Source organism: Peromyscus leucopus, chromosome 6, assembly GCF_004664715.2.
Source record: "Peromyscus leucopus breed LL Stock chromosome 6, UCI_PerLeu_2.1, whole genome shotgun sequence".
NCBI classification, from domain to species: domain Eukaryota; kingdom Metazoa; phylum Chordata; class Mammalia; order Rodentia; family Cricetidae; genus Peromyscus; species Peromyscus leucopus.
In genome coordinates this window covers 115,906,732-115,919,237 of record NC_051068.1, presented here as the reverse complement: position 1 = coordinate 115,919,237, position 12,506 = coordinate 115,906,732, and the positions used below count along the sequence as shown (strand labels likewise).

The 12,506-nt window shown below is 42.1% G+C and overlaps 2 protein-coding genes across 4 annotated transcripts in view; one reads left to right on the top strand and one right to left on the bottom strand.

Annotated features, from left to right (window-relative positions):
• Positions 1-12,468, bottom strand: part of LOC119088232 (translation initiation factor IF-2-like) — a 26,485-nt gene extending 14,017 nt beyond the window's left edge. The window contains exon 1 of the mRNA XM_037207157.1: positions 11,816-12,468. Coding sequence (XP_037063052.1) covers positions 11,903-12,445 — 543 coding nt within the window. The 5' untranslated portion in view covers positions 12,446-12,468 and the 3' untranslated portion in view covers positions 11,816-11,902. The remainder of the gene's footprint in view (positions 1-11,815) is intronic.
• Sh3glb1 (SH3 domain containing GRB2 like, endophilin B1) overlaps positions 12,387-12,506 on the top strand; it is a 31,381-nt gene continuing 31,261 nt past the window's right edge. For all 3 annotated transcript variants that reach the window (XM_028861226.2, XM_028861225.2, XM_028861224.2), the window contains exon 1: positions 12,387-12,506. In XM_028861226.2, the coding sequence (XP_028717059.1) occupies positions 12,435-12,506 (72 nt within the window). In that variant the 5' untranslated portion in view covers positions 12,387-12,434.

Here is a 12,506-nt window from a genome sequence, read left to right as displayed (position 1 = left end):
ACAAGATCATAACCAGTGTGGACTACATAGCAAGACATCATCTCAAAATATCAACAAACAAACTGTAGATTGGATTTTTGTTTGTTTGTTTGTTTTGTTTTTGGTTTTTCGAGACAGGGTTTCTCTGTGTAGCTTTGCGCCTTTCCTGGAACTCACTTGGTAGTCCAGGCTGGCCTTGAACTCACAGAGATCCGCCTGGCTTGGCCTCCCGGAGTGCTGGGATTAAAGGCGTGTGCCACCACCGCCCAGAATTAAAACCAGAAGGCTGGAGAGGTGGCTCTGTAGTTAAGAGCACTGGCTGCTCTTCTAGAGGACGAAAGTTCAATTTTCAGCACCCTCGTGGAGGCTCATAGCCATCTGTAACTCCATGTCTAGGGATTACAACACCCCCTTGGTGGGCACTTGCTGGACAAACATTCATGTAGGCAAAATATCAATAAACATGAAATTTTAAAATTAAGAATTAAAACTAAACATTGAACTCTAAACATTGAGGAATTCAACACGTAAGGTGTGAAGTATTCGTGTGATCAACTCTTACACTGACTTAGTTACTTTCTATTGTGAAAATGAAAGACTGACTAACCTACTTGTGGGGAGGAACAGCTTATTTGGCTTACATGTCCCAAAGTCTGTCACTGAAAGAATCCAGGGCAGGAACCATGGAGAAAAGCTACTTACTGGCTTGCTCATCCTGACATGTTCAGATATATAGCCCAGAATCACCTGCCCATGAATGACACCATCCACAGTGGATTGGGCCCTCCCATAGCTATCATTAACCAAGAAAATGCCCTCACAGACCGGCTCACAGGCCCATCTGATGGAGGCAATTCTTCAACTGAGGTCCCCTCTTCCTAGGGGACTCTAGTTTGTATCAAGTTAACAAAAAAACTTGCCAGTGTATACAAAACTGAAGGAAATACATTAAACATATTTCAAATGTATAATACTGAGTAATAAAAGCCACAGAAGGACAGGTAAGGTGTTATAACTTACAATGTATAATGTACACAGATTAAAATATAAGTGGTTCTGTATTTGTTTGTAGATATAAGTGGGCAAGAAGCACACCAAACTCCTCATGTAGATACTTTGGATGGAGACAGGAAGGTAATTTAAGCTAATGATATTGGGAGTTTTTAAATACTTTATTTTAAATTATGTGTAGGGGGAGTGGCCTATGTGCACCAGAGTGCAGATGTCAACAAGGACCAGAAGAAGGTGTCTAATCCCTTGGAGCTGGAGTTTCAGGAGGTTGTAAATCACCTGATATGGTAGCTGGGATCCAAACCAGATCCTCTGTAAGAGCAGCAAATGCTCTTAACTGCTGAGCTATCTCTCCAACCCATGATGGTATTTATGGTGGTATTTTACTTGTACTGAAATGTGATTTTCATTGTATGTTAATAAATAAAGTTGCCCTGGGGTCAGAGCTATTAGAGCCATAGCAAGAGCATGTGTGGTGGTGGTGCACGCCTTTAATCCCAGCACTTGGTAGAAGAGCTAGGTAGATCTCTGTGTGTTCAGGGATACAGCCAGCATTGGAGACATAAGCCTTTAAGACCTGGAGACCTGGAAGGCTGTACTTACAGGCAGTGATAAGGCAGTCATGTGTTTGGATTTACAACCAATGAGAAGGCAGAACAGAAAGACTATTTAAAGACAGACACACAGGAAGTAGCTCTCTTTCAGGAAGCTAGGAGCACTGCAGGAGGTAAGATTTTAGCTCTGAGCTCTGACCTTTCGGCTTTCTCTTTTACACTGGTTCTGTGTTTCTTATTTTAATAAGACGGTTGGTTACATCTACAGGTTTTGGTTTTGGTTTTTGTAATAGGATTGTATTTGCTTTCCTTAAACAGTAATGTTTTAACTCTAGATACATTAAGCTATAATAAGAAAAATTACTATCATGAGGGTAACAGTGCTTATTATACCATTTTTACATTTTCTCAATTTTTAGTTTAAGTATGAAATACCTTTTCACTGTAGACCCATTAAATAAATTTGCAAAAAAACTCAAATTATAAACTTGAGTTAGAAACACTGGTGTTGTACTCACTATCTTAACCTACCTCTGCGTACATACAGAGCCATACTACATGGGAAAACTTGGCAAGAGTCTCTGGTGTGATGAGTCAAAGTCGTGATGTGTTCACTGTGCTGGTGACCTGCAGGTGCTAAGCAAGCTGTGTGAGCTGTGCCTTCAGAATACTCATCTTCAAAAAAGAAAGAAACCTGTGCAAAGGAGTCAAAAATGGAGTGATAGTTTGGTAGTTATTGGAGTTCAGCAAGAAGTATTAGGGCTGGGAGACAGCTCTGTGATTAAGAGCACTGGCTGCTCTTGCAGAGGACCCAGGTTCAGTCCTTAGCACCTAACATGGCCACTCACAACCACTTATAACTCTAGATCCAAGGAATCCTACAGCCTCTCTGGTCTCTGCACACATCTAGCACATCTAATCTAGCACACATCAAGCACATATCTAATGCACATATACACATCAGGTACACATGCAAAAATGCGCACACACACACACACACACACACACACACACACCAGGCATACATGTAATGTACACACACACACCAGGCACACATGTAATACATATAGACACACCAGTCACACATGTAATGTAATGCATTTATCTAATTTTCTTTACTAATAAAAGCTCAGGAGTCAGATATCAAGGTAAGAACCCAAATGATCACAGAAGCAGTGAAGAAGCAACCAGTGACCTCCCATCTCTTTGGTTCCTCCATCCACAAAACCAAGACTTTCTCTAAGCCCCACCCTTCTACTTCCTGTCTATCTGTTCTCAGTCCTCCAAAACTCTGTGGTTAATTTTGGTCAGCTGGTAGCTAGCTCCGCCCTCTGATTCAAAACAAATTTTATTGTCATTTTGGGAGTGTCAGAATGCAATCAAAAATAATGTGTGCACGTAATTAGATCAGCAAGCAGAGATCTGTAGTGAGCAGTGCTACAGTAGTCAGAAAGACAAACTACAAGAAACTGTCGAAAAACAAAAAAAAAAAAAAAAAAAAATATGACAAAACAGTAATGCACACACACACATCAGGTACATATGTAATGCACACACACACACTAGGCACACATGTAGTACACACACACATTCAGGCAAAACATGCACACTTACCAAATAAAAATAAATAAATCTAAAAAATTAAAGAAGTACTAGAACATTGTAATAAGTGATAAGTAGTGATAAGCATGGCATGAAGAGAATGAAATTCAATTCTCCACTTCCTCCACTTTCATTTCCAAGCAACAGAGGTACTTAAAATGTTGGTGGAGTGCAAAATAAGTTATTGTAATTCTTAACTTTTCAATGGAAGCATAGTTGCTAATTTTTTAAATCCAATACTAATCTTTATATGCAAAATGTCTACTGATACATTCAGACATACATGAGCACCAATATTGGGTAATCTACCGTGATTCAAATAGGAGGGGTTTTAACCTATATTAATTTTGCTTTGCTCTCAGATTCACAAAATAATATAAAGGTTTATTAACTATGACTGGCCACTGCAGTAGATGGCATACATTTTCTTCTTTAGCCTTCATCTCATCATTGTGGGGAGACAGTAGGCTGTATTTCCATTTTATTGATGAGAGAACTGTTGCAGGATATTTGATCACACTGTGAACCCTGAGATTACATTATTTACTGGAAAAACTTCTTCCTAGTTATGGTGTGGCTCAGCCCTAGCACACACATTTAATCCAAGAGCTTTCTGTTCATGTAAACAAGATTAAATAAAGTCAATCATAGGTCAAGAGACAAGCAAGCAACCAGTGAACAGGGTAAAACCATAGAGTAAGAGGGAGTCAGGAGGACGGAGAGAGACTCACAGAAGTAGAAGGGAGGGACATTGAGTTGGAGTTTTGTTTGAGAAATGTTTCTCTTGTAGGGGCATGGGCAGAGGAGGAAGGTCAGCTGGGTGCTTTCTCTGCCTCTCTAAGATAGCAGGCTTTCACCCCAGCATCTGGCTCCCAAGTCTTCATTGGCTTAAAAAAAAAAGTTAGTTTTATTAATTTAAAAAAAAAAAAACACAGAACTAAAGGTCAGAGATATGAAATGACTTGCTCAAGATCAGACTAATGCTACAAATCCTGTTGTTGATAATCAGGTGTGTCTAATAAAAACCTTACACTCATTCCACACATCAGCATCATTATCTACCTGTGGGTGTTAACAGCTCTCATGATTAAAACATCTCTAGTGTTTAGAATACCTATTTATTCTTAAAAACAATCATGAATAGTTAATGGGCTAGAATTTTTAAGGTTATTTAATTTCTTTAAAATCTAGTTTTCAAAATAGATATCTCACTCAAGAATGTTTTATTTAGATTTACTGTGTGTGTGTGTGTGTTTATGTGTGTGTGCATGATTGCTTACAAGTGAATATAAAGGTTAAAAGACATCTTACACAATTTTTTTTTATTTTCTCTCACCCATGTGCATCTTAGGGATCAAAGTCAGGTCATTAGGTCTGGCAGCAAATGCCTTTACCCCTGAACTGTCTTATCAATCTTTGAGATGCTTTTAATTACTGCTATAATTTGAGGATAAATATGATACAACATTAAAATATTAGGAAAGTATTAGACTTGCATTTGTTACTCAATAAAATATTAATAGCTTTAATGCCATAGATATTTTACAGTTCCTAGAGTTCAAGGCTTAATGAAAAACAAAAAATTTCTATAACACAAGAAAATTCTAACTTTCATGTTCAATATACAGCCATAGTACATCTACAACCTCAGTTTCAAAAGTATCAACAAAAGCATTCTCTCTCCTCATTAAACTAACATAGAAACATACAATAGCTTAACTGCAGTTTTACTCAATACTTTTAATGTACAACAATTGCTTTTTAGGCTACTCTGACATCTAGTGGAATGATTATAGCCATTCAAAATATATAAAATACACACTTTACTTTTTACTTTTAAAAAACGAATATCATTGTAACTGAAGTTTTCCTGTGTCCTGGCCGGCTGGCAGTCAGGACAAATCTCTCTCACCTGCCAGTCTTGCAGTCGCTCAGACCCAAGTAAACACATAGAAGCTTATATTAATTAAAACTACTTGGCCATTAGCTCAGGCTTTCCACTGACTAGCTCTTACATTTAAACTCAGCCCATTTCTGTTAATCTATATGTTGCCATGATTTCCATGGTTTTACCTGTGTGCCATTACATGTTGCTTCCTGGAGAGCTGGCATTTCCTGACTCAGCCTTCCTCTTCCTAGAATTCTCCTCATCTGCTTGGTCCGCCTACACTTCCTGCCTGGCTACTGGCCAATCAGCATTTTATTAAACCAGTGTACAAAAGCATTATTCCACAGAATTTCCCCTTTTCTATTAAACAAAAAAGAAGGTTTTAACTTTAACATAGTAAAATTATATATAATAGAACAGTTATCAAGCAAGAATTACAGTTACAATATCTAGTCTATTTGTATTTGGCAAAATTAAAGAAAATATTCTATCTATCTTATATTGGTGAGTCTAAAGCTTCATATCTAATTTATCTTTTATCATAACCAAGGAAAATTATAATTTTAACTATCTAGTCTTCCACTACATCAAAAACCTCAGAAGGATACAATATTATCTAAGTAAACAGGAAGAGCATTGTAAGCAACTTCAAAATCTAGAAAGACAGAGACAGCTGGCTACCTGGACTATGTTGGGTGCCAAATGTAGACAAATTTCTAAGCATTCTTAATAAATAAAAAACACAGAGCCAAATATAGGGGTGAAAGCCTTAGAGATCAGCAAAAGAATGATAGCCACCAACCAACCTTCCCTCTCCAGCTCTGCCGCTCCCAAAAGTGAGCCACTCCTGTCTACACGTGCCTTTATTGCCTTTTGTTCTGCCCTCTTAGCCCAGCTACCTCACTTCCTTTTCACTGCCTGTCTGTACAGACCTCCAGGTCTCTATGGTAGGTACTGGGATTAAAGGCGTGTATAACCACACTTGGCTGTTCCCTAGTGTGTCTTTGAACACACAGAGACCCTGCCTACCACGTGATCAGATTAAGGGCGTGTGTTACCACTGCCTGACTTTTGTGTTAATGGTTTGCTATTTCCTCTGATCTCCAGGCAAACTTTATTTTTTAACATACAAATAAAATATCACATTTCATCACAAAGAAAATATCACCACATAGCTTTCTAAGTAACAGACTAATCACGTAATCGCTAATGTTTTTCGGTTAGCTTGGTTAGTTGGTTGCTGCTGCTATCATTGTTGTTTGAGACAGGGTCTCACTAAGTATGTCACCCTGGCTGGCCTGGAACTCTCTATGTAGACCAGGCTGACCTTAAACTCACAAAGGCCCACCTACCTTTGCCTCCCAAGAGCTAGGATTAAAGGTGTGCACCACCACACCTGGCCCCAGCAGATTTTTATATATAGATTGTAACACAAATTCCTAAATTGTCTTATAATAAAAACCTGGAGTCAGATATTGGGGTAAATGCTGAAATATCAGAGAGAGAAAGGAACAAGCCACTAGAGAAACATCTCACCTTGCCAACTCCATGAATCCTTGTAATATAAATCTTAAATGGTCTTATTAATAAAATCAAACCTGAGGCCAGTTATTGGGGTGAATGCTGGAAAATCAGAGAGGCAGAACATGCCACAGCCACCTCATCTCGCCAATTCCTCAGCTGATCCTCTTTCCTCAGACTGGAAGCCTCTGAGTCCTCATCCAGAATGAATCTCAGCTGAACTGTTGCTCAGAAGCCTGAATGCTTAACCAGCCAAAAGCTCCTAGTTTCTGGTCTTCACACCTTATGTACCTTTCTGCTTTTTGCCATCACTCCTTGGGATTAAAAGCTCACTTTCTGGGATTAAAGGTGTGAGTCACCATGCTTGGCTGCATCCTTGAACACACAGAGATCCAGGTAGATCTCTGCCTCTGGAATGCTAGGATTAAAGGCGTATGTTACCACTGCCTATCCTCTATGTTTAATATAGTGGCCGTCCTGTTCTTTGTCCCCAGATAAGTTTATTAGCATGCACAATATTTCAGGGAACACAATACCACCACAAATCCTCTGACTGAAAGCCTCTAAATCCTCAGCCAAAAGGGCTTCCTGAGTCCTCAGTCAGAAAGGCTCCAGCCGAAAGGTCTCTAGTTCCTGTCTCCTCACACCTTGTACACCTTTCTCCACCCAGTCATGTCACTTCCTTCCTAGTGCTGGGATTAGTGGCATGTGTGCTTCCCAAATACTAGTAGAAAAGGCATGAGAGCTCAAATGCTGGGATTAAAGGCCATGACTCTTAAATACTGGGATTAAAGGTGTGTGCCACCACTGACTGGCATCTATGTTTAATCTAGTGTCTTGTTCTGTTCTCTGATCTTCAGGCAAATTTATTAGGATACAAAATGTATTACCACAGTAGATTGTATATCAACTCAAGAAAATCAATATGAAATATCACTTAAGATTTCTATTTTCCACCTTGGCAGTAGTGGCTCATGCCTCTGAGTTAGAGGCCAGCGAGATCTACAGAGTGAGTTCCAGAACAGCCAGGAATAGAGAAACCCTGTCTAAAAACCAAACCAAACAAAAAAAAAGTTTCTATATTCCATTCCACTGATTTGGGTGACTGGCTAAGCCATTATTAATAAAATGTCATGGCCTTCAGGCAGGTAACAGATTTTTTTTTTTTTTTTTTTTTTTTTTTTTTTTTTTTTTTCGAGACAGTTTGTCTGTGTAGCTTGCGCTTTCCTGAACTCATTGGTGCAGGCTGCTCGAACTCAAGAGATCGCTGGCTCTGCTCGAGGCGGAAAAGGTGCCCAACGCCGCTCAGATTTTGTTCTTTATCCTAAGACTAATGAAAAGACATTAATGGGTTGAAAGCAAAAGATTAACTTGATGAAAACATCAATTGTTTAAATTTGGAAGGATTTTATAATTATGAGTGCAGGGCGTTTACCCACCAACTCCACAGTTCCTCAGAGTTTTCTTGAGTGAGAGCAGTAGGAAATATTAGATAGAAGAATTTAGACTGTGGAGATAAACAGATAGAAAATACAGAATAGCCTCAAGAGGTCCTGGAACCTATTCCAATGAGCCCTGACTGTCTCTGCCCTAAGGTATTTACAGAAATGCCAAGGGGTAGAGCAAAAGACCTCCCCCCAGCACAGCCAAGTGCAGACCATCTCAGACACCTGCACTCTGGCCCGTGGTCCAATCATCCTCTCTATGTAGACCTGCTGGGTAAAGCCACGAGGAACCTGAAAACGGGCTCCCACATATGAGATAATTAGAAAGTTGCCTTTTGATGGGCCATTTGCTAATATTGAGGAAATGTTAACTTTTCTTGACGCATATTGATGGTATTATAGTAATAGTTGACAGGAAAGTTCATACCTTTTAGAGATTTAATGGACAAGACGAAATAAATTTTATGACATCTGTGTATCAGCAGACACTTGAATGGAGGCAACAGTTTACAGAAAGGAGGAAAGAAACAGCAAGTGAGACCTTGAGAAATCTCCAGGAAAGTCCAGAAAACTAAGGATGTAGGAGAAAAACATGAGAGGTACAAGGACTATCCGAGGAGGGTTATATCATGCAGGCAAAGCAACAGAGGATTCTAGAGGAAACACACACCAAGTTAACAAGTCAAGGCTGTATTTGGTACATGGATAAATTCTCAATACATACTGTTCTTATGATGGCTAAGATGAAAAGTGTAGAAAAATCGCTGCTAAAAAAATAGTTCTAGAAAATAATGTAGAAAGAGCCACATTAAAGTGATCAGGAAATTAACAGACATTGAGGCAGTAATTTCTAATCATTCTTTCAAATGTTTGGACCACTATGGGAAGGAAGGAGATAAGAAGTGGGCCAGGATCGTGATGGGGAATAGAGGCAGTATTTGTGAGTATGACAAGGGAGGGAGATGGGGTTGTTTAAATGCGGGTAAGGATCCTGTGAAAAAGGAGAAGCTGGGAAGATGGATAAATATGCAAGTTCTGAGGTAGGAGAGGGAGAAGACAGGCCACTCCAGGAAGGACTGACCTCTGATGGATGACAGCAGGATGGGAAGGTGTTTACACACTCCCTGCTGGGAAGAAACAGAATGGTGGCTTAAGCTAGGAAGCCGATGAGAACACTTGCTGCACACGTCCTGAGTCCTCATACCTAGAACGCATGCCAAAGCTAGGCCTGGTCACCTGCACCGCAACCCAGCACTGGGTGCTGGGACAGGAGGACCCCTGGGGCTCATGGAATCTTCCACTTTGTCATGCATGCATGTGGGCACATGTACCTACACATGAACACACACACAAAGTTAACTAGTTAAATAAAAAGAGAATGCTTGTTTATATCTTCCAATAACATTGGACACTGCTGACTCAGTTTTACTCTCCATCAATAATGAAAATAATTTTAAAAAGCAATACAAGTTGGCAGAGAGAGGACAAAGGAAAGGAATAAATACATGAGTTCCTATTAATCTCATCTTCAATATAGTATCTCAGTGGACATGTCTATGATTAAAACAAGTAGTTTGGAAAAGAGAAGAAAGGAGATAGCAATAGGTTTAGAGAAACACACACCTGAATCCCAGCACTCAGGAGCCTAAAGCAGGGAGATTCCAAGTTCAAGGCCAGCCTAGGCTAGAGACCCTGTCTAAAAAGAATAGGAAAGAAAGGAAAAGAAAGACCTCATACAGAACTCTGTGTCTTCTCCTCCCCACCTCATCCCCCCATTCCATTCCTCCATTGCTCTCATTCTCATGCTCGGGCCTGTGTCACCCACGCTTCGTGTGTATTTACAGAGAAAGACAAAAACCGAGCGCCAACGCTGGCTGATTCTGAGTATTGGAGTTACTAGATGCTTTCATCATTGTTCGTTTCCATGCTGTCTGAATACTTTAATGGCCATACGTTATATTCATTAAATCACTAAAGCATTTATTTTAAAATCCAAAAGTAAATAATAAAAGCAAGATATGTTATGCGAGTGTAGACATGTACACACACATGCACATCTAAGTGAATACCTATGCACAGACAGAAACTGAAACTACAAGCAGTGTAGAAAGATACAATTGCAGAGTCAAAGCGCCTACCCTTGTACTCTTCAGTATTCCCATGCTGGCTTCCCAGAAGGAACCACAGCACATAGGCAGTTTCGTTTCGTTTCTTTTTTTTTAGTTAAAGAAAGCTGGAGAGTTGGCTCAGGATCAGAATTCATTTCTCAGTCCTCCAGTGTAGGTCACTGTCTGTAACTCAGGAGATTTCTCTTCTGGCTTCTGAATGCACCAGGCACACAGGTGGTTCATGGACATACATACAGGTAAAACCCTCATATACATGTTTTTTTTTAAGTCATTCCACACCATAACTTACAGATACACTTGTCTGCTATTGTTCATTAATAATATATAGCAAAATTCACACAAATAATTTAACTTTTTAGTTTTTGTTTAAAATGGCATTAAATAGCAAATTTTAGAAATACTATCATGAGTCAAAAGATAGACAACAGAAGAAATTACAGTTTGTTAGGACTTTTTAACAGGACCTCCCCCCCAACACACACCTTCTTTTTTTCCTGTAAGTTTTGTTTTCTTTCAGTTGGGAACGGAACCCATGGCCTTACATATACTCTTGGAAAATTCTACCCACTGGGCTACATCCTCAGAATTTTCTCCTGATTCTTTCCAATTATATAACTGGCCTAGAACCTGAAGAGAAGTTCTGGGGAGCATAAGACTCCTTTAATTCTTGTACAACACCAGCAGAGCAAATGTTAAAAGTTGCCTGTCCTATATTCTCTCCTTCGCTAACACAAGCTTTATTTTGTCCAAGATGACAATTCATACTGTTAAAAATAAGAGCTACTATTCTCTTACAAACGCTCTTAGTTTTTTAACAGGGCACATTACATTTATTGGACTGAATTGCCATTGTGAGGAACTAAATGCCCCCATTCTGGCTAGTGATGTGAAATCAAAGTTTACTAGCGGGGGATATGGAAATGCTTGATTTCAGAGAGAGAAGGAACACTACGCAGATGTGTGCTTTTGTCTGTTTTTCGAGCTGAGACTGTATGTAGCACCTAGAGGCTCTGAAGCATCTCGACACATCAAGGTGAAAGTTACATGAAAAGAATCGCAAAACAGAACCTAGCAGATACAGTGGTTTGGTCCCCGGCATAAGGGAAGGAGAAAGAAGGAAAGGGAGGGAAGAACAAGAATAAAAAAACAGAGACAGAGGCAGGAGGAAGATGAGTTCAAAGCCATCCTCGGGTACCTGAATCCAGCCTGGGTTACAAGAGGCCCTGTCTCAGAAAACAGAAACTAAGTTAGCCGAGTGTGGGGGCTCATGTCTATCCCAGCACCAGGAACTGGAAGGCTGAGACCCTGCCAGACAGTAGGTACGCGAGCGTGAATGAATGCATAATCTTTCTTCCTCTACTGTCTCTCTGAAGTGCCCTCACAGACCCTTCCAGAGCTGTTTCCTAGATGATTCTAAACACGCCTCGGACAATCACAGGCCATCACAGGGACTGATCTGTTCAGCACTTCCTCAGTGCCCGACAGTGAGTAAAGCTGTAACAAGGTAGGGGACAATAAAGACAATCTCGGTCAGCACAGGGTGGCTGGGTGGGTGTCCACCCACGCCGTCAGCAGCCCTTGACACCGGACCGCATACAGGAAATGCTGGCCAAAGATTCTGCAGTGTCGGTTCTGTATTTCCTCTTAAAGAACTTCTGTCCATGCTTTTCTGTCAGAGATACTCACTGAGGCTCCCCGGGAGAACCAGGGTGGGGTGCACGGCAGCCCAGAAGGCTCCGTGTAAGGACTGCTGCGGATGCTCTGACCCTAGGATTAGTCCCTAGTGACCTCCAGGGGTCGCTGTTCCGAGAGCGTCAGCCAGGAGCTCCCCCGGACAAGGGGCTTCAGCCGCCCTGCAGGGGTCGCTGTTCCCGCGAGACCCTCTACAGCGACTCCGCCCGGTGGTGGGTCCTCGGCCGCCCTGCAGGGGTCGCTGTTCCCGCGGGCCCGCCGGCCGGCTGAGGCCACGCCCCCCGGGGCCGGCCGGTTTCCGCCGCTGAGGAGCCGCGGGGTTGCGGTGGGTGTCTCCCGGCGCGGCCCGCATCCCGACGGCGGCGGCGGCGGCTGGGCGACGCGACAGGCCGGCCGGGGGCGCGCGCGCGCGCGCTCGGGGACGCGGGCTCTCCGGCCCGGCCACACCCTCCGCCTCCTCCCGCCCCTCAGGAAACGACAGCTGCGCGGGGCTGGCGCCGCCTCCCGCCGCCTCCCACGTCCGCCCCGCCGTCGCCCGGCGCCCCAGCCCCGCCGCGGCGCCCCCCGCCTCCCCGCGAGCCCCGCCGGCGGCCCTGGCCCGCTGCCGCCCGGCATGAACATCATGGATTTCAACGTGAAGAAGCTGGCGGCCGACGCGGGCACCTTCCTCAGCCGGGCCGTGCAG